The following is a 23,487-nucleotide window of genomic DNA, read 5'->3' on the forward strand; positions in this document are numbered from 1 at the left end:
AACAAAGTCAACTCCCGGTAAAACTTTTCAACCTTCTAAATCTTTAACTTTCCATCTTTCGCCGAAATGCATCAAATTAACCTACGGGCCTCTAAATCCAAATCTGAACGCACGCCTAAGTCTAAAATCACCATACGAAACTGTTGGAATCATCAAACTACCATTCCAGAATCGTTTACACAAAAATCAAACTCCGATCAACTCTTACCGCTTAAGTTTCTAAAACAAGAATTATCCTTCTAAACCAATTTTGAAATATCCGAAAATCGAACTCGACCGCACACGCAATCCATAATATACAATACGGAGCTACTCGAGACCTTAAGCCATAGAACGGAACGCAAATTCTCAAAACGACCGGTCGGGTTAACGACGAACCTTTCTTTACATATCTCTAAAAGAAAGATTTATTTTTTGAAGTTTGGGGTAATATAACGACTCTTTGAAGAATCTTGATAAAAGCATATAATAAATATTTGGTCATTTTAGATTCAGTATCACTATTATGTCACAAGTAATGACTATAATTTTCGTAAAAGAATTTCCAGAGGATATGCCCTTCAATTTAAGATGAGATACATGTGTTCCAACACCTTAAAATAGATTTCACATTGCAAAGAGCTAATTATTTCCAATTATTTAGACGTTACCCAATACTATAATCATTTAAATACTAATTCCACTTGAATAGTAACACTTGAAAACCAAATATACACTTTTAGTTCTAATTGATATTCTCTTGAGTAAATATGTCACAAAGGAGCCATCTTTCAGTTTTAAATTCTCTCACCAGCTTGTTTACTATCCTTTTTTTTCGGATTTTTATTGCACTTTGGTGTTTGAGATCATATGAAATTCATAGATTATTAGTTGTGATTGCATGTTTTAAGTTCTATCCTTGAGCACTATTTAAGTTTTCAAGTAGCTATGTTTTCTTCCTCAAATAAAAAAGAAGTATGTTAACTTGTGATATTAAGTTTTAAGCTTATAAAATGGAAATAAATTCTAAGTTGAACTATTATTGATGATTGAGAATTTCTATGATAGTTTCTTTATTTATTTAATTAGTTATAAACAATCAATATTCATAATCATCTTTAGGTTCTTATAATTTTATTTTATAATTCAAACATAAATTTTAAATAAATTCACACTCATTGAGATCGGGTACACGTGCATCACACGTGTTAGTAAGTATAAAATACAAAAATCTCAAAACATCGAAATCAAAATTATAAGATATTTTTAAACTTACGAAGAGTCTTACCGAGTTACCCCTCCCCAATTCCCAAACACACACACCCACCCCGTAACCATGGAAAAGTGAATGTTTCATGAGAAAGGTTTAGTGTATAAATAAATATTGGCAGCCAAACTTCTCCGTCCAGTATCCGTGACGCAAATAAGTTTTATATGTATTATAGATAGATAAAAATTGAGTTAGGCGGGTTGGATAGGTCTGAGCTAGCTTGCCACCTTTAGTCATGTGTGTTTAAGGATATGCTTTCCGGGGTAGCAATGGATGCATTATTCACTGTTTTTGCACTTGAAGAACAGTGAAATATATTTCGTACGTACTCAGTAAGAAGAATACCCTCCAAACCCCAAACACACCCATCATAATCATGGAAAAAGTCGATGTTTCATGAGAAAGGTTCAGAAGAATCTCCACTTAACAAATAATTTTGGCAGCCAAACTTTCATACCCAGGATCCGTGGCGCAATGGTAGCGCGTCTGACTCCAGATCAGAAGGTTGCGTGTTCGATTCACGTCGGGTTCAATTACCCCGATCCAAGATCGGATCCGTCCCTTTTTCCCATTTATAGATCCATCTCTTTTACTCTTTTACTACTCCTATTGTGTATTCAATGATTGGTATAAACCTGGGATGCTACTGGAAACATACGGGAAGAAATTTATTTTCTTATTTTCATTAAACAAATCCTATCTTTTTTTCTTTTTTACATATTCATTCTATATAATTCATATTTCTTTCTTATATAACCATTTAAAATAAATTTATTTTATACCATAAATTTTTAAATAATATAATGTGTATGCAAATATTATAGATTATACATATTAATGGGTAATTTAAATAAAAGTGTAATTACTGAGATACAAGATAATTCAGTACATATTACATGTAGGTTAAAATTTAGTTTAAATATTCAACTTCCACCTCCAGTATGCTCCCATAAATAATCTATTAATACATTACGGAGTGCAAAATGAGCATCTTTGTCCTTAATTCTTTTGTGTCGACCTAAAAATTGTTCAAATCGGTGATTTTCATCTACTACCATTTTCACTGTTGGAGTTGGACCTTCCCAGGCATTTTAATATTATAAAGATATTACATAAACACAATTAGGTATATATAATATGATAAATTAAAAGGGTTAAATAATAAAAAAAAATAATAAAATAATAGAGAATATTGATGGAATGGATGAATAGTGTCACTCCATTGTTTGGGCACATTGATACAAGGCAGACGCGCATCGCGCGTGCACTAAAACTAGTTTAAATCAAAAGGCTCAAGGTGTTCTACATAAGTGATGAAACTAACCGGTCTAAAAGATCAGGATCAGCTACAGAAATTAAGTGGTTTAGTATAAAGACTGATAACTTCAGTCAGTCTTCGAAAATTTGTATCTGCTCCAGAGAGAATATAATGCTTGAGGGGTCTCATGGGTACAAAACTCCAACACCCTAGCAAGATTGCATGATAGGTCAAATATACAGCTGCATTTCCTTTGCTGAAACTCCAACACCTAAAAACCACACTTTGACACATTTTAATAGAGACATAAGAAAAAGAAAAAACCAGTAACAAAAGATTCCTTCAATCCATAAACTTATACTCGAGGACTTCATTAAAGAAACCATGATCAGAATATCGTCAGAAGCAATTCACTAAGTATACCTAAAAGAAATTTCGGAGGTAAATAAAACATGCAGGGTTTAAAATCCTTTAATTTGTATCCATACTCTGTCATATAGACCACAACCTCTCAAACATATCAGAAAATAACAAAAGCTGTTACCACGGGTAAATTAGAAACGACATAATAGTAGAAGTCAAATACACAGAAATTCCTCGGTGTGGTCAGGTGAAAAGAGAAGGATAAGAGGAGGGGAAGTAAAGTAGAAGGCTAATGTAATTTCCTTTGTTTGGTTAAAGGAGTAGTAGTATGAATATTAACTTTTTCAAACTGCCTGAAATAGCACAAAACAGAAGGAAATCTTTTTGGTGTACATAGTGCTACCACAAAACAACCGTAGATAAATGATTAATCAATGAGCTGTACCCTCTTTAGATCCCCTCTTCTAAATTAATAAGTAGCAAATACACATAAAAGAAATGAAGCTAAATAATCTCGTACGTAACAGGAAACAAGTATCAAAAGGAATCTAGCATTAATCATGTGGATCATTCCGGAACCAACCGAGCTAAAGCAAGGATGGAAGGAAATAAGAGAATCATTCAAATTAAATATGATGTGAATCCACGAAACATGACAGGAAGAAAGCTACATTCTTCTGCAGCAATGAATTCAAGTGCCGTAAGAATGGAATAAGAAAAGAAAGGACGATTGAACTGGCAGGACAGAAACATGTTAACCAAATATCAGGAGCCATGTCCTCACACAAGACAGAAGCAACGTATCAATCAACTATGCCTTCATATTTGTGGGAACCTGTCATATAAATCCTCTATGTCCACTCCACTCAATTTATGTCCCTTCTATTTGGTATAAGAGATTTCATCATAGTTAGACTATTTTTACTCTGGCCGTCAACCTACCCCAATCCTTTTATTTTTATGAAGTAAGTAGAATATATCATAAAAGACATCAAGAAGATGCAAAAAATTTACAAAAGAGGTGAGTTTGACAGCTCATTCACAATTAAGTGCTACAAAACTAGATAGCTGACAAAGTCCAAAAAAACATCAGAGTTATTTACAATAGTAACTGTTGGTTCCCCAAGTACACACAAGTATACGTGACCGCCAAGTAATAAAGCGACTCGAAAGTCGGATGTTGAACCCACAAATACTTAGATCAATTGTTAACTAAAGAAACTAAAATCAGCTAATTGTCCAAGATAATCAAGAGTGATATTTTTCTATTAATCTACTATTGCGGAAATTAAACAAGTAACAACTAATTTATCAAGAATGCAAATGTGAATGATGAGATTGTAATTCAGAGGAGATGAAGATTCCAGGGTTGTGGTTGGTTTATCAATCCTCTTAAGTTCAATAATCGCACTTGTTAATCCAGCTTTTCTATAGTTGCTAATTGACCGGATCGTTTATATGAATAGCATGTTCCCACAATACTACTCGCCTATCCACGATATGTCAATCCTATATTCCTATGGTATTGAGTCTATCATGAACGAATATAATACGACATTTAACTAAGCAAGACCGTTAGGTAAATTCATATCCTAACCGCGAAATCTTTTCCCGAGCCACGGGTTCAGAAACAAGCCCTCTTTAATTCTACTCTAGTCTAAACATGACTTTTCCAAGCATAGCATAGATAGTAGGGTGAATTGGTAGCTACAACAATTTATAAGTGAAAACTAGAATTAAAGAAACAACCACAAGATGATAATTCGAATTAACAAAGATGTAATTAATAAACGTTAATAATCATGTCAACCACAACCCTAGAAACTAGAGTGCTTAGCCACTCATGCTCGTAGTAACAATTTTCCAAGGAATGAAGAACTCGATGATTTTCTCCTCCAAAAGTTATGTCACGTGATGTTCTTGCCTCCAAATAATATTCCCAAAGTCTTCTCTCCTTCCAAAGTGGTGTCTCTCCCTTAAAAGCATATTTTCTTGATGTATTTATAGCAGCTAGGGTTTGTTGAGGCGAATTGGGCTTCTCCTAATTCGGCTAGGAGAAGCTGAAATTTTGTGCTCCGGTCCCGGTCTCGTAAAGTGACCCTTGCTTTGCTGTCCGGAAATTTTCTGGTCTCTTCTGCTCCGGTCCCGGTCTCGCGAAGTGACCCTCACTTTGCTGTCCGGGTCCTGGGCACCAAATTTATACTTCATCTAGATTCTTCCTTTTTTTGTACTTCACTTTCATGGAAACTTTTTAAATCACTTCCAATTGTCTCCTACATATATAAATAACATTATTAAGCTCGAGTCACAAATATTCACACGAAAATTAACAAAATTGAGGTATAATGCAAGCTAAATTACATGCAAAAATATGGATTTTTAGCCAAACATCAGTAATGTTAGACCAGCGAAACAAGTGACGAGCGCAAAACACAATACAAAGTTATTGCTCGCTAGTCAAAGATAGTATATTTTAATTATCGTCTCCATGACGAGCTCAAAACACATACCTAAATATGCTCGCTAGTCAAAGATAGTATAAAAAATTATCGTATCTACAGGGGTTGGAGTTAAACCGTAGTTTCGTAGCTTGTAGCTAGATTGCTATCCAAGATGATCAATAATTGAGATTATATAATTAAGAACTAAAATTAACTAAGACTCTAGATCTAATTGACTAATGACAATTGAACAAAATTAAGCAAAGAAGATATCAATAAGAGAAAATAGGGGTTGATTGGAAAGGTGAAAAATAATTGTCTGGGATTTAACTCTTGTTAATTTACTTCTAATATTCAAGTGAGTCTCCCGAATTCACTCAATTATTAGTTCAAACGTTTAGTAGAAACTCCTCTCTCGATTAAGTCCCAACTTCACAATATGAACCAATTTATGCTCGGTGAAGATATGCACGAATTCGTAGTGGACTGGTCTTTAGGAGAACCTCTTTCGATTATCCTCCTAACTAGGTCTAAACAATAGATCAACTAAACTTTTTCGATTACTAAGAAGAATCAATGAATTCAACCAACAAGATGATGCAAAAACATCACAAGTTATGCCTTTCTCGATTACATGAACATGTAAATATAGATGCAATAATTAAATCACCCAAAATAATTCAATACATAAAAACTAGAGTTAATATCCACAAACAATCATCAAAATACCAAATCCATCAATCCCTAAAAAGAACTACTCCATGGATATGGAGTAATTCATCACAAATATAAAGAAAAGCATTAAACGATCCAAACTCTTGTCTTGAGTGAGGATTGAATGATGAATTCCTTGTGTTTTGACTTCTCCACCTTCTCTCTAGCCTCCTTAGGTCTTAGATGTGTCAAAAGTCCATAAAATACCATTTTTTCATGTATTTATACTAAGTAGGGTCGGGCCCAAACGAAATCACCATTTCCTAGCCGAAATAGAAAAACTTGCAAGCTTATTGCTTTTCATGCGTCGCACTGTGCGTAGCAGGGTGCGTAGCGTTAGTGCTTTTTCCTGACAGACCCCAAAAACCCAGTCTCTAAAGTTTGCTATTTTCTGACAGATGTTTACACTAATGCATCGTCCAGTGCGCCGCACCAGTGCATTTTTTCAGCAGATTATTCTTCCTTGAATTTTGACACCCAGAAGTGATCCTAGACCCCCGAACACGATTCCGGCTTATTCCTTTGGGCTTTTACCAAGACTTCAAAGCTCGAATTAGTTTCATAACATCTACATATCTCAGAATCACTCCTACAAGGCATAAAACACATAATTAGTGCAAAACACTAGCAATTAACGCACAAACTCAATTAAAGTGCAGTAAATTGGAATGTAATAAGCGACTAAAACACAAGATTATAGCCTACCATCTACACCCCACACTTAAACCATTGCTCGTCCTTGAGCAATCACACCACACTTTATATAGATACAACCTTACTAAGCAACTTTCCTAACTCATTACACCAAGAATATTTAAAATAGACTAAGCACAATAGTGTAACATCTTCACCTCAAGAATTGACTCAAAAAAACCACGCATTATTCACAACTTACTCTCTTACTCTAACATAGCGGTCAACGACATTACCTTTCCTTCATAAATCAAGTGCCCTCACACAACAAAAGAGAGTAATTTCACACACCATAAAAATTTAGAACAATCAGGAACTCAAGATAGAAAGAACTCACTCACTCTCAGAAACAACATTCATATGCCACAAAAGATGAACCATAAGCTTGTTCGTAGTGTACTACTCTATTAATTAAGCTTATTCAGTCAAGGATCAAGTAGAACTTTAATTGGTTGTAATGTAGGCTACGGGACGGGTAGGATATATTTGGATATAAGAATGACTATACCTCCCTAAGAATTTTAATACATACAATTTAACATTCAAAACCCCACGCTTATGTCAAACCATACTCCCCCTTAACATCAATATGTATTAACTCCCTTCTTCTTTAAGCACAATTACATCAAGAGTTACCACTTATCAAAGATCATTTTTCACAATCATACAACTACAAAAATGTTTCTTTTTCTTTTTCAATTCAAGTGGCTCTTACTTTTTCAATTTAGTGCACCTTCTTCCTTATTTCAATAGTTCTACTCAAAAGCCAAAACAACCACCCCACACTTCAACTTTTACAAAATTCATACTATATCAAGTGCTCAAGAGAGGTAAATGGTTCAAATAAATGGTCAATTCAAACAAATGGGTAAGGCTTGTAATGTGGATGCTCAAAAAACAGGATTACAGGCTCAATGGGGTTAACTACGATACATCACAAGTAGGTGGGTAAACTATATAGCTGGATCAACAAAGAAACGCCTATATCACTTCCAATACTGAACAAACTACTATTTCTCTTTGCAAACACACGGGGCAAGTTCTAGACATCAAATGCAATGCACAGAATACACTAAACCTCACACACACATGGCACATAACTCACTCAAGATTGGATTCATCAAGACACTCTAGAGTTAAGCAATGTTAAGATTATACAATATAAGGCACTTATACAAGAGTCAAAGTTTGAGCCTAAGCGTCACAACCAAAGCACTCATTATTCTCAAGACATGATCATGTCCAGAGATATTGCTTCCATTTCAAATCATAGCACAAGGTTTCCTACTTCTAAAAACAAAAACTAACTACACCCGGTTCAAACAAAACCCTTAGAAAAGAACCACGGCACAAAAAATACCAAGGGGAAATTATTACATTACCTAATAAAAGAAAATCTTTTTGTCTTTTTCTCTCGACTTTAATCCCTCAAGAAACCCGTCGAATGATATCCATCGTCGGGAAAAGTCGAAAATTTTAAAATTTATGTTTTTTTTTTCAATTTTTTCTATCTCTAACTACTAAAATTAACAAAAATTAAAATACATATACATACAACATACAAATATCCCCCTACCCCACACTTTAAGTTGTGACATGTGTCACGACCCCAAATTCCCTCCGTAGGATGTTGTGCTGGCACCTAGTCTCTAAAACTAGGTAAGCCTAACAATGCGGAATAATAATAAATATTTGAAATAAATAAACTATAATTCAAACAATTTCAACTCCCAAAACCCGGTAGAAATAAATCACAAGCTTCTAAGAATTTATTCTCAATGTCTCTATATATCAAGGTCTAAATAAAATATAAGGAAGCAATATAAAATGATAGAAGAGGACACCGGAGCCTGCGGACGCTGGCAGATATACCTCGAGGTCTCCATACGTAGGTAACTCACTGACGTCTAGGCTGGTAAGATGTACCTGGATCTACTCAAAAAGATGTGCAGAAGCGTAATATGAGTACACCACAGCAGTACCCAGTAAGTGCCAAGCCTAACCTCGGTAGAGTAGTGACGAGGTCAGGTGAGGCCCTACTGAAATATAATAATGGAATGGTAAAATATTTAACAATATAGTAAAATAAAATGACACTGGAAATGAATCAAATAGTATGTCACATTTAGTGACACCAAATAATTGCAAATAATATCTCGTGGAATCAAAACAGAATTTCCTTCAACTTTATGAAAATCACAACAATTAATCGAAGGCAACTATGGCCATAAATTAATATTAACAAGGGCACTACCGAGGTACCGCCTCGTAGTCCCAAATTATAAATAATTTCACAATATCTCATTTTCTTATATCACCGCGGGAGCCTTCACAATTTATTTAAAGAAAATATTTTTTTCCGAAATAGCATCCCGCGTTTTAGCCACCCTTATCACACCACATGACTTCTAGTAGTCACCCCTACTAGCCACGCGTATCAAACCACCCTTATCTCACCGCATGCGTTTCAACACCCAGACCTTATACCACCGCATGCGTATCAATATCACAATATATCACAATTTGCACCTCAAGTACCCAATATTTTAATTTTAAACGAAACAAAATCTCGCAAAAATATTCAAGAATAAATAATTCAGGAAAATAATATTCTAAATTTTTAATACGTTGCTTCAATATCAAAATTAAAAATGTCAAATACTTTATATTAATAATATTTAATTTAAAGAAAATCAACCTTCAAATAATGCACAATATGAAAGAAACCAAGTTTCAATTAAACAGGTAAAACAATTAGCAGAAAAAGGCAAACAAATTTAAAACATATATCACAGATCAATGATAAAGAATATAACAAGATAAAATAATTTAATAAATGCGCAACAATGATCTACATAATTTAAAAATATAATCTTTCACATTTAGCCCGTGTACACACTCGTCACCTTGTGTACATGACTTTTAACACATTTCAATAATCACATTAATATCAATTCTAGGGGAAATTTTCCCCACACAAGGTTAGACAAGTCACTTACCTCGATTTTCCTTGATTTTCCGACTCCGATCGACTCGTATCGAGTCATAATTAATTCGATACAGTCAACAAAAATTATAGTAATCAATTTCATAAGAAAATATTACATTTTCATTAAAATCCGAAATTAGCTCAAAATTAGCCTGTGGGGCCCATATCTCGGAATCCGGCGAAACTTACAAAATCCGATAACTCATTCAATTACGAGTCCACCCATACCAATTTTACCAAAATCCGATAATAGCTCGACCTCCAAATCTTAAATTTTTGTTTTTGAAAGATTTTGCAAAAATCTTAATTTTTCTTCCATAAATTCACGGATTCGTGATGTAAATGAGTATGGAGTCATGAAATAAAATTAATATAGGATAAGGAACACTTACCCCAATGTTTTCCCGTGAAAATCGCCCAAGAACCGTGCTCCAAAAATCCAAAACGAAATGAATAAAATTACCATTTTTGGTCCTTAAGTTTCTGCCAATCCGTCACTAAAAGTCCATTTTCCGTCACTAAAAGTCTATTTTTCGTCACTAAAAGTCCATTTTTCGTCACTAAAAGTCCACCAGAAACTACTCTACCAGCCTTCCTTCAATTGATCATAAATTTATGTACAAATGTCTAAATGATAAATGGTTTAACTTTCTGAAAACTAGAATCAACCGACTACAACTTTTATGTTTTGCAACTTTTATGATTCTTTATGAATTGCGAGATATAAGCTTCCAAAATCGGCTTCATGTATCAGCATTTCTGGCGAAACTGCTCTACCAGCCATTATTCAATCCATCATAACATTCTGTACAAATATCCAAATAATAAATGGTTTAACTTTCTGGAAACTAGAAACAAACGAGTACAACTTTCATGTTTTGACAATGTTCTGATTCCTTATGAATTATGAGATATAAGCTTTCAAATTTGGCTTCACACACCAGAAATTTCTGGCGAAATTTCTGCAAATTTGTGGCGAAATTTCTGCAAATTTCCAGCAACCTTCTTTGTCCGAAATCCATTCCGTTTACCTTCCGAATTCCACCCGGGACCTTCGGGACCTTAACCAATTATACCAACATGTCCCAAAATACAATACGAACATATTCGAGGCTTCAAACAACATCAAAACGACGAATCGCACCTCAAATCAAAATCTATGAACTTTGAACTTTCAAATTTTATATCTTGTGCCGAAATACATCAAATCAATTCGGAATGATTTCAAATTTGGCACACAAGTCATAAATGACATAACAGACGTATTCCAATTTTCAGAATCGGATTTTGACCCCGATATCAAAAAGTCAACCCCTCGGTCAAATTTCCCAAAAATTCAACTTTCGGCATTTCAAGCCTAATTCCACTACGGACTTCCAAATAAAATTCTGACCACGCTCCTAAGTCCAAAATTACCATACAGAGCTGTTGGAATCATTAAAATTTTATTCCGGAGTCATTTGCATAAAATTTGACATCCGGTCACTATTTGAACTTAAACTTTAAATTTTTCATCAAAATTCCATATCTCGGGCTAGGGACCTCAAAATTTGATTGCGGGTATACGCCCAAGTCCCAATTCACAATACGGACCTACCGGAACTGTCAAAATACTGATCCGAGTCTGTTTGCTCAAAATGTTGACCAAAGTCAACTCAATTGTGTTTTAAACATCTAATTCACATTTTAATCCATTTTTCACCTGAAAACTTTTCGGAAAATTTTACGGATTGTGCACGCAAGTCGAGGAATGATAAATAATGTTTTTCGAGGTCTTAGAATACAAAAATAATTATTAAATTTAAAGATGACATTTTGGGTCATCACAACATGTCCCCATGACACACAAGTAAAAAGCATAAGGTAAAGAAAACTTTCCTGAATTTTCAGTCGGGGTCTAAGTCGAAGTCGGGCTCCATTCCATGCGCCTGAACTAGTGCACACATCCACGCAGACAACGTTTTCTCAGCCTTCTTGGGGTATGCCTCACACTTGTCTTTCTCAATCACTGGAGCCTTCTCTTTTGAACTCTTCAGCTTCCACTCAGCACTTGCAACTGGCTTCTCCTTTTTTACTCCAATTGCTACATCCATCTCAAAAGTTACTGTTTCCTCACCCACTCTAAGCATGAGTTTTCTATCATGTATAGCCAGTATAGCTCTACCCATTTCTAAAATTAGTCTTCCTATGATGAGAGGGACCTCCTTGTTCTCCTCCATATTTACCACTATGAAATCTAAAGGAAATACGAACTTATCCACCCGCACCAAAACATCTTCTACTATCCCCTCGGGTGTTATAGTCGTTTGGTCTGCTAGCTGCAAAGATATTGGCACCGACCTTATCTCTCCAATCTCCTTCTCCAGTTTCCTGTAAATAGACAATGGCATTAGATTAATTGAGGCACCAGAGTCACATAAAGATTTATCAAAGTTAAGAGTGCCTAAAGAACAAGGTATCGTAAAACTCCTTGGATCTCCACACTTTTGTGGGAGCTTGTTTTGCAATATTGCACTGCAATACTCTGTAAGTTTGACCACTGAGGTCTCTTCTATCTTCCTCTTCTTTGTAAGGATCTCCTTCAAGAACTTTGCATAAGCTGGCATTTGTGAGAGAACTTCCGTGAATGGCAAATTTACATTAACCTGTCTCAGCATATCTAAAAATCTCTCAAACTGCTTATCCAGCTTTTCTCTATAGAGCTTTTTGCGAAAAGGTAAGCAGTCATGTGCTTTCTCTCTTCATTGGACTCATCCTTTCTTGAAGTTTCCTCTTTTTTCTTTTTCTCATCTCCCTTTTTGCCTTTCTTCTTCTCAGTCGTTTTATCATCATCTTCAATTTTCAACTCCTTCCCACTTTCCTTTTCAGGCGCAACTGCTTTCTAAATTGGAGTGGTATCTTTCAACACTTGTCCGCTTCTCAAGGTCACAACATTTACCATTTTTTTGGGATTCCTTTCAGTATCAGCTGGCAGAGTACCTGGGATTCTCTCGAATAATATAGTTGCAATTTGTCCCACTTGTCTCTCCAAACTTCACAAACCTGTCCCAAGTTCTTTAATAGTTGCACCATGAGCATCTAATCTCTCATATGTCTTGACAATGAATGACTTCATCAGATCTTCTAACCCAGACTGAATTGACTGTTGAGACTAAAACTGTGGCCTCTGCTGATTCACAAAACCAGGAGCTCCTTGAAATCTGAAGTTATTTTGTTGCCATGCATTTGTTGAACCCCCAGGTGAACTCCATGAAAAACTGGGGTGCTTCTGACCAATTGCATTGAAGTTGTAATTACCAACAACATTAACTTCCTCGATCGAGGCTTGACACTCATGAGTAGGGTGTCCTCTTCCACATATGTCACATGTTGCAGGAAGCTCACTATGTATTGAAGCTAAAGTTAGCTTCCTTATTTCTTTTGCCATGGCATCAAGTTGTACCTGCACAGATGTGTTAGTGTCAACTTGGTGAACACTAGTCATTTTACTTCTTTCAGTAACTTCAGAGGTCCACTGATTTGTATCCTCAGACAACTCATCTAGAATAGTGAATATCTCTTCTAGATTCTTTTCATCAACGGACCTCCAGCTGCGTTGCTCAATGTTCTGTGTGAAGTTGGTGTCAATCCATCCCACAAATCCTGGAGTTGCATCTAGAGTTCTATTCCACTATGCTGACACTTATGCACTATTTCTTTGAACCTCTCCCAAGCTCCAAACACAGTTTTAGTCTTGTTCTGACAAAAGTTATGAATCTCCCTTCTAAACTTGCCCATCTTAGCTGATGAGAAATATTTGTCAAGAAATTTTCTGGTCATTTCATCCCATGTTCTAATTGATCCATTAGGCAAGCTTCGAAGCCATTGCTTTGCATCGTCTTTGAGAGTGAAGGGTAATGCTCTTAAGTACACTACATCTTGTGACACACCATTATATTTGAAGGTGTTCATAATCTCCTCGAAGTCCATCAGATGATTGTTTGGATCTTCGTTCATCTTTCCTCTATAGACACAGCTGTTTTGGAGGGTTTAAAGTAACCCTTGCTTCAGCTCAAAATTGTTTGCTGCAATAAGAGGTGGTCTCACACTCGATAAGCCTTGGTTATAGACCGGTCTAGCATAATCTCCAAGCGGTCTCCCAGCACCGGGAGCTATATTTCCAAATTGGTCTGCCCCCACAGGTCGATTCTAAGCCATTCTTCGAGCCCTCTCCTCCTCGAAGACAAGTTGTGCATTTTGAAAAGTTGTCTCTTCTTCATCTCGTGCAGTTTTTTCTCTTTGCTAGGTTGCCTCTCTTGGAGACAAATCAATATTATCCTCATCTCTCGCCATAACCTCTTTGATTGAGGATTTCCCAACCTTCTCTGTATTCTCAGGGAGGGTTATTTCTTTCCTCAGCAGTCCCAGAATCTTCTCAATTTCTAGATCGTAAGGTATCAGTTCCTTCCCGAAGGATCGAATCATGCGCCAATCTAATCTGTAGCATGCACTTCAGTCAAGGAACACCAAGCGTAAAAAGAGAAAAATAAAATAAAAAGAAAAATTCCTGAATTAGCACTACAAACTATTTCCAACACTATTGATTGCCAATCCCCAACAACGGCGCCAAAATTTGACGAGCTCAAAACACACACCTAAATATGCTCGCTAGTCAAAGATAGTATTAAAATTATCGTATCCACAGGGATTGGAGTTAAACAGTATTTTCGTAGCTTGTAGCTAGATTGCTATCCAAGATGATCACCAATTGAGATTATATGATTAAGAACTAAAATTAACTAATACTCTAAAACTAATTGACTAATGACAATTGAACAAAATTAAGCAAAGAAGATATCAATATGAGAAAATAGGGGTTGATTGGATAATTGCAAGATAATTGCTTGGGATTTAATTCTCGTTAATTTACTTCTAATGTTCAAGTGAGTCTCCCGAATTCACTCAATTATTAGTTCAAACGTTTAGTAGAAACTCCTCTCTCGATTAAGTTTCAATCTCACAATATGAACCAATTTATGCTCGGTGAAGATATGCACGAATTCGTAGTGGACTGGTCTTTAGGAGAACCTCTTTCGATTATCCTCCTAACTAGGTCTAAACAATAATTCAACTAGCCTCTTTCGATTACTAAGAATAATCAATGAATTCAACCAACAAAATGATGCAAAAACATCACAAGTTTTGCCTCTCTCGATTACATGAACATGTGAATATAGATGCAATAATTAAATCACCCAAAATAATTCAATACATAAAAACTAGAGTTAATACCCACAAACAATCATCAAAACACCAAATCCATCAATCCATAAAGAGAACTACTCTATAGATATGGAGTAATTCATCACAAATATAAAGAAAAGCATTAAACGATCCAAACTATTGTCTTGAGTGAGGATTGAATGATGAATTCCTTGTGTTTTGACTTCTCCACCTTCTCTCTAGCCTCCTTAGGTCTTAGATGTGTCAAAAGTTCAGAAAATAAAAATTTTCCATGTATTTATACCAAGTAGGGTCGGGCCCAAACGAAATCACCCTTTCTTAGCCGAATTAGGAAAACTTGCAAACTTATTGCTTTTCATGCATCGCACTATGTGTAGCATTAGTGCTTTTTCCTGACAGACCCCAAAAACCCAGTCTCTGAAGTTTGCTATTTTTTGACAGATTTTTACACTGATGTGTCGCATTGTGCGCCACACTAGTGCATTTTTTCAGCAGATTATTCTTCCTCAAATTTTGACGCCCAGAAGTGATCCTCGACCTCCGAACACGATTTCGGATTATTCCTTTGGGCTTTTACTCGGACTTCAAAGCTCCAATTAGCTCGAATTAGTTTCATAACATCTACATAGCTCAGAATCACTCCTACATGGCATAAAACACATAATTAGTAAAAAATACTAGCAATTAACGCTCAAACTCAATTAAAGTGCAGTAAATTAGAATGTAATAAGCGACTAAAACACAAGATTATAGCCTACCATCACTCCACATAGATTGTATTTAAACAGTGTTCGAATAATCTTTAGTTGATGACTATCCAGGAAAAGTAACGCTTGATTTGATTACTATTACTATGATTAACTACTAAAAATTAAGCAATTAACTATTTATCACAAAGGACAACAGATGAGCAACAAAGAAATAACAATGAGAGAAATAAGGGTAATTGACTAGATAGGTGCAAGATAATTGACTCGATATCCAATTCTTGAGTTAGTTAACTCTATAATACTATTGATTCTCACGAATTCAACAGATAATTAGATTACACTTGAAGTTAATGGTCCTCTTTTGATTAAACGTTAATTTCAGTAATTAATCCAATTGAAGTACGGTAAACAATTGCAACAATAAAATGATGGTTATGATCTAAAGGGTAACTTCTCACGCATATTTCTCTATTTTCTAGTTCGATTAATAATTCAAGAAGCTTTTTCGATTACCTACTTGAATCACGAATTTAAACTAGAGCATAAGATGTAAAGAAATTCAATATCAAGCTCCTCTTTCAATTAAGCAAAATAAGAAATAACTCCACAATACGAATTAAACTCCATCAATTAATTCCAACAATTATCAAGAATCGAATCCCTAATCAAGTTATCAAAAATACCGTATCTGTCAACACCCTAATGAAAATTATTCCATAGCAATGGAAGAAGTCATCTCAATAAGGTTTAAAACATAGAAAATATCAATGCTAATGATTCGATACAAACTCCCGTATTGCACGATTGTTGGTGAAATCATGATGAATTCTTGTGTCTTCTTGCCTTAGTTGCTTCTCCAATCTTTCATAGGTCAAAAGTCCCTTTTAAAAATGTATTTTTGGTGTATTTATACTGTATAGAAGTGGGTCCGGTCAAAATTACTCTTTCCAGGCCGAAACAGAAAAAACTCTAAGAATATTGCACTGGCACGTCGTGCCCTACGTCGCGTGTGTGGGGATTTTCCAAGGGCATGCAAAACGCCTGTCATACCCAATATGCACTTCCGCGCCGTATCTCGTGGCACCCCATGTGGTGCGGCTGTGTATTTTTCTCAGAGTGTATTGTTTCGTCCATTTTTTGACATCCAGACTTGGTCCTCGACCCCTCAACGCGATTCCGATTTAATTCCTTGGGCTTTTACTCAGACTTTAAAGCTCCAAATTATTCGATTTAGCTCCAATTCATCTTTTTAACTCGGAATCAACACCTGCATGGCATAAAACACGAAATAAGTACAATTCGCTATCATTTAAGCTCAAACACACATAAAATGCACTATTTATAGTGTAAACTATGACTAAAACACGAGTTTCTAGCCTACCATCAACTAGACAAGTTAACCAAACATCTAACCTTTAAGCAGCCTATTGAAGTTGGTAATCCTTCAAAACATCTACCTACCCAATCCTACCCCTACTACACTCTCATGAAGAGAGACAACACGTATAACTGATATGACAATCCAGCACGTAAAACATGAAATTCGACTTTTATTCACCCTGCAGTAACTATCTAATTCACATATGACACCTTAGCTTGGGGGACAACAAAGTGTCACGACCCAAAATTCCACCATTGACGTCGTGATGGCACCTAGTCTCTAATACTAGGTAAGCCGATTTCAATTACATTTTGAAGTCATTTTTTTGAATTAAATAAGTAATCAAAACTAACAACGGAACAAATATGAATATACAACCTCCCAAGACTGGTAGTACTGAGTCGCGAACTCTAACTGAATATATGGAATGATCTCGTGGACCGAATATACAATACTATTTGATTGAAAATTAACAGTACAATGAAATGAAAAGACTCCAAGGGACTGCGATGACCAAGCAGCTCTACTTTGAATCCTTACGATCCCGCTTTAACTCTGCTCAAGTCCGATATCTCCAATACCTGGATCTGCACAAAAATGTACAGAAGTGTAGTATGAGTACACCACGGTCGGTACCCAGTAAGTATCAAGACTAACCTCAGTGAAGTAAAGACGAGGTACAGTCAAGACACTCACTAGTCTAATAGCATGTGCAATATAATATACAAAATAATAGGAAACAGATAATAATAAGGGCAACATAAAATAACCAGTGATATGCACAACAAGACAACAAGAACACCATTAATAAATACAATTACACCCAATTAAATCAAGTCCTTCAAATAATTATCTTTCACATATAATTCTTCCAAATAACTCTCTTTCAAATATAATTTTCTCAAATAATTATCTTTCAAATATAATTCTTTCAATAAATCTCTTCAAATATAATTTCCTCAAATAAATATCTTTCAAATACAATTCTTTCATATAATACTCTTTAAATAAAAATCATTCTAAATAAATATTTTGAATATAATTCGTTCAATTAAAAAGTCACCATGTGACACCTCATTTCATAATCATAAAAATACGGGTCTCAACCCATTTTTATATTTTTCGTAAACACGGGTCTCAACCCATTTTTTATATTTTCACGACACCTCGTGCTCATAATTAAATCATCATATTTCCCCGGCACCTCGTGCCCTCATTTCATATCACAACTGCACGGACAATTCACGTGCCAAATATCATTATCATTTAATCACAGCACCTCGTGCCCACATTTATATCACAACTGCACAGACAATCCACGTGTCAATATTCTCATTATTTACTCACGGCACCTCGTGCCCACATTTCATTTTATAATCTGCCTAGCAATAGCCACATGCTCTCAATTTCAATATAAATCAGATTGTAATCAATTTACCAACAACAAGACAAATTGCACAAGGTATAAAAATAAACACAAGAAAATCACAACATCACATGAAAATTACCAACACCACAACTCCACATCATCACATATTGTCCCTGATAATATCCACCCTTATCTCTCTTATAACCGCCCTTATCACTCCTATAATAGCCTCCATTGTCCCTCCGCCCTGACAATAACAATAGCCACCCTTATCGCTCCTATTGCCACCCTTATCTCTCCTATAGCCACCCTTATCGCTCCGCCCAGACAATATTCCAACAAACACAACAACGGTGAAATGCCACCCTTATACCCACATAATAACAATGGTGAAATGCCACCCTTATATCCTCAAAATAATAACTCACACAACATAATAATTTACACGGCAACATAACAAAATCAATTCATATCACAATTTGCCCAATGGCCACAACCAAAATTCCAAAGATACGACCAAATCAATTAATTTCACAACAAATAGCCGAAGGCTCCACACAATGTATATAACACCCCAAAAAAATAATCAACAGAGATAGAAATTACTCAGCATAAAGCAAAGCCTTCATTAATCCAAATTTAGATAATTATATTAACACTTCTTTTTAAACTTGCTTAATTAATTATTTGCATAGGGAAAATTCTTATTGAAATTTAATTCCAAGAAATATCAAACCAACAATACTCACGAAATTACATAAGTTTTCAAGTAACAATCACATCAAATTGTCATATAAAAACAAATTCAACAACAAGGATTTAGGCATGGCAAATAGATGATTTAATAAATACTAACAATTATCCAAATTACTACACAATATTCCCAAGACTTTAACTCAATGAACTTTGCACATATAAGCCCGAGTACGTACTCGTCACCTCGCGTACACGATTTTTTTACATTTCACAAATGGCACATAAGACTCGATGCCTAAGGGGTAATTCCCCCACTCGAGGTTAAGGAAGACACTTACCTTTTTGAAGTTATGCCGATACTCCAAAATCTCCTTTTTGCTTGAATTGACCTCCGGACCGCTCAAATCCATCCAAATTAATTGTATAACTTTATTAAAATTCATCAAAAATAATTCCGGATAATAATACGTCGACTTAAAAATTTATTCCAAAAAGTCAACAAAAGTCAACGCGGGGCTCGCTTCTTGGAACCTGACATAATTTTTATAACATCCGAACACCCATTCCGATACGAGTTTAACCATACCAATTTTATCGAATTCCAATAACAACTCGACCTCCAAATCTTAAATTTTCGTTTATTGGAAGATTTTACAAAAATCTTGATTTCCTCCGTTTAAATCTGAATTAAATGATGGATTCAAAGGCATAAATATGGAAATTAATCAAAACTGGATAAGAATCACTTACCCCAAATACCCACGCAAGAATCTCTCCAAAAATTGCCTTCTCCAAATTTAATTTTGTGTTATGAACTCAAAACCCTCGTTTTGGGACTTTTAATTCTGCCCAGATAGGCCTTCTTCGCGTTCGCGACCATTGCTTCGCGTTCCCGAAGCACAAACTTGACTGCCAATATTTAACCCTTCGCGAACGTGAATTTTTACAAATCTCACCCTTCGCGAACGTGACACTGGCTTCGTGAACGCGAAGCTTTACCAGCTCATACCTTTGCGAACGCGACCACCACCTCGTGAACGCGTAGAACAAGGACCTAGGGTCCTCAATTGAATTCTCTTCTTCGCGAACGCGAAGCTTTAACACCAGATCCTCTTCGCGAACGCGAGACCTCACTCGCGGACACGAAGGGCAAATCTTGCCTGCCTCAAATTCCCCTTCGCAAACAAGAGGTCGCACTCGCGAACGCGAAGAAGGAAACCAGAAGAATGCAGCAACAAATATCAGCAATCTCACCAAGGTCAAAAATGATCCGTTAACCCCACCCCACCCCCACCCCCTAACTCACCCGAGCCCCTCGGGACCTCAACCAAACATATCATCAAGTCTCATAATATCATATGAACTTAGTCGAACCCTCAAATCACCTCAAACAACGCTAAAACCACGAATCATACCCCAATTCAAACCTAATGAACTTTGAAATTTTAAGTTTCCACAAACGACGCCGGGACCTATGAAATTAATCCGGAATGACTTCAAATTTTCACACAAATCATAAATGACATAACGAAGCTATTCAAATTTCCAGAATCAGATTCCGACCCCGATATCAAAAAGTTAACCCCCGGTCAAACTTCTCAAAAATTTATCTTTCGCCATTTCAAGCCAAATTCCTCTACAGACCTCCGAATAATTTTTCGGACACACACCTAAGTCCATAATTACCATACGGAGCTATTGACATCATCAAAATTCCATTCCGGTGTCGTTTGCTCAAAAGTCAACTCTCCGGTCAACTATTTTCATTTAAGCTTCTAAATAAGGATTGTTCTTTTCCTTAAATTCCGAATCTTCAGTAAATCAAACTCGACCATATCCGTGGGTCATAATACATATTGCGAAGCTACTCGAGACCTTAAGTCACTGAACGGGACGTTAATTATTAAAATGACAAGTCGGGTCGTTACACAAAGATAGATGAGTAAGATCTGCTAATAATTCCCAGAAAACAAGCTCTAACTTAAAAACACTAATCACTTGCGTTGGACGATAAATGCTTGCTTGCATCGGATGTTTACTTACACCAAACCATATTAATTACTCCCTCCATCTCATAATATGTGTCGTGGTTACTAAAAATATTTATCTCAAATTATTCGTCATTTTAGAAGTTCAAGACAAAATATATTATATTTTTCCTTTTTCACCCTCAATAATTAATTATCTTAGAAGATTACAAGCACATTACTTATGGATAATTTTATTCAAATACCAAGAAGTCTACCTTGTAATTAAACACTTTAATCATGTTTACACTGATGCAATCAATATTTTAAATATCAAAGTTCTTTATAAAGTATATTCAAACTTTTGAAGTTCTGCTAGAGTACACGTAATGAAAGAATATAAAGAAAATGGAGATGAAGCGAAAACTCAATATTGTTGAAGATTTAATACACGTTTGAATTTTTGTTTGAAGGAAAGATGAATGTCGTTTATCAGTTGGAAGAGTTTGTATTACTGATTTGTTAATTATCCAGGGTCTCTCTTCATATATTCTATAAAGCAAATCAATTGTATTCACATTTAGTAAAAATATGGATAATGTTATTGATGGAGATGACACATAAATTGAGAAAATATTTAATAAGAGTAAAATAGTTAAAAACTATCCTTTTTTAAGGGGCGTGCACAAGAGAATCACGACACATATTATGAGACAGATGGAGTATTATTAGTAATGATTCAATAAGTGAGAATGCATATATTTAACAATGATTAAATGCTTGAAATTCATGTATAGAACATATCATACATCTATTAGTTTAGCGTAAACTATAATAAATTTTAACGCTCCTAGGATACAGTAAATCAGTTCTAATAACATATCCACTCAAAAATATGCTTCAAATATATACTCATCGCCTAATTTAAGATTAGAAGATCTAATAATAATTACTAAGAGCTCTAATTGCAGAATTGTAATCACTTGCGTTGGATGAAAGAAGCCATGCGCTTGATCAGATCTTTAGATTTCTCAGCTTCAGGATTAGCAGCCTGAAAGCAATGACCTTCACCTTCAACCTCAATGAACTCTAATTCACCTTTCCATCCACTGTTCTTCACAGCTTCAGCGAATCGACTCACAATTTCACTTGGGACAAGCTCATCTTTCTTTCCTGCACACACGAAAAGCCTTGAGCAACCTAACTCAGACAAGCTTGGGCATATTTCTGAAACTGGATTAACCATTGGGCTATTAATTCCCTGTTCAGATGGTGGACAAATAGTATTCCAAAGCTTGTAAATCAAAGACCCCTCAATGTTTTCGACAGATGGGATCAAGAAGAAAGGGAAAGCAAAGATAGCACCGACGAGTTTCACGCCTCCATTTAAGCTCTCCCTACCAGCTCTCATGGTCATGTTAAAGACAATATTACCCCCAGCACTATCCCCGGCTATGAATAATCTGTTAAAATCACCATGGTTTGCTATCCATGGTTCGGCGTCTTTACCGGCGGCGTGTGAAGCGACCCACTGAAGGGCATCCCAGCAGTCTTGATAAAGTGTGGGCAGGTCATGTTCTGGGGCAAGACGATAATTCACAGAAATAGCAATGCATTTTGATTCAGAAACCAAATGGTTGAGGTAACGGTGTTCCGTTTGGAAGAAGGCGGATCCGGCAACTAGTCCTCCGCCGTGGTAGTAAACTAAGACGGGTAGCTTTTGATCGGCGATAGTGTTTTTGGGAAGGTAAAGTCTGGCGGAGATATGAGGGGAAATGGTCACGTCTTTGGATGAAACGCCGGTGTCTGGATCTTCTAACGAGGGAGGAACTTCAACTATGCCGTAAAGTTCGTAAAAACGATGGACTCGGCCGTTTTTATAGAGTCGGTAGTAAGGGTGGAAATCAGTGATCACCTCCTCATCGTCGTTTTCGGAAAACGTCATATTGGAGAAACACAGAGAAATACTAGGAACAGAACAGAGTATGCACAAAGAGATTATGGGAATGAAATGTTAAATCTTGTGTTGCAGATGGAATAGAGTGTTTGTGGATTTATATAGTGGGATTCAGATATAGAGATTTGTTTCCTATCTTTTTCGTCGGTGTCGGTAACAAGTGGAGAAGCAGCTTTTAGTACCCGTCAACACTTCGGCAAAAGCGCGTTTAGTACGCAACCTTCTCGAAGCCACATATCTTAACAAGATTTCAAACTTCGCTTTCTCACTTTTTACTCCTTTATAGCTATTTGGCCAAGAGGCCAAAAAGTCCTTTTTTTTTTCTTTTCTTTTTTTTTTTTTTCTCAAAATCATTTTTTTTCCTAACTTGAGGTGTTTGGTCAAGTTTTTTTTGGGAGAAAAAAATATTTTTGGGAAGAATCAGAAATTTTTGAGAAGCAGAAAAAATAGCTTCTTCCCAAAAGTAGAAGCAAAAGC

At 35.8% G+C, this 23,487-nt stretch overlaps 2 protein-coding genes and 1 non-coding gene across 3 annotated transcripts; 1 reads left to right on the plus strand and 2 right to left on the minus strand.

Annotated features, from left to right (window-relative positions):
- The first annotated feature begins 1,709 nt into the window (after positions 1-1,709).
- On the plus strand, positions 1,710-1,781 carry TRNAW-CCA (transfer RNA tryptophan (anticodon CCA)). Its single transcript has one exon. It is a non-coding gene; the product is annotated as a tRNA-Trp (tRNA).
- A 9,812-nt stretch (positions 1,782-11,593) lies between these two features.
- LOC138892982 (uncharacterized) lies at positions 11,594-12,313 on the minus strand. Its single transcript, XM_070176743.1, has one exon. The coding sequence runs from the start codon at positions 12,311-12,313 to the stop codon at positions 11,594-11,596; it is 720 nt and encodes a 239-aa protein (XP_070032844.1).
- Positions 12,314-21,812: 9,499 nt separating this feature from the next.
- Positions 21,813-23,243, minus strand: LOC104115718 (2-hydroxyisoflavanone dehydratase-like). The gene has a single exon (XM_009626407.4). The coding sequence runs from the start codon at positions 22,996-22,998 to the stop codon at positions 22,033-22,035; it is 966 nt and encodes a 321-aa protein (XP_009624702.1). The 5' UTR covers positions 22,999-23,243; the 3' UTR covers positions 21,813-22,032.
- Between the last annotated feature and the right edge of the window lie 244 nt (positions 23,244-23,487).

This window comes from Nicotiana tomentosiformis, chromosome 5 (genome assembly GCF_000390325.3).
Source record: "Nicotiana tomentosiformis chromosome 5, ASM39032v3, whole genome shotgun sequence".
In the NCBI taxonomy this organism is placed as follows: Eukaryota; Viridiplantae; Streptophyta; class Magnoliopsida; order Solanales; family Solanaceae; genus Nicotiana; species Nicotiana tomentosiformis.

Excerpts from the sequence above, each read along its gene's own strand:
- LOC104115718 (XM_009626407.4), bottom strand. The coding sequence starts at position 22,998 with ATGACGTTTTCCGAAAACGACGATGAGGAGGTGATCACTGATTTCCAC.
- LOC138892982 (XM_070176743.1), bottom strand. The coding sequence starts at position 12,313 with ATGCCAGCTTATGCAAAGTTCTTGAAGGAGATCCTTACAAAGAAGAGG.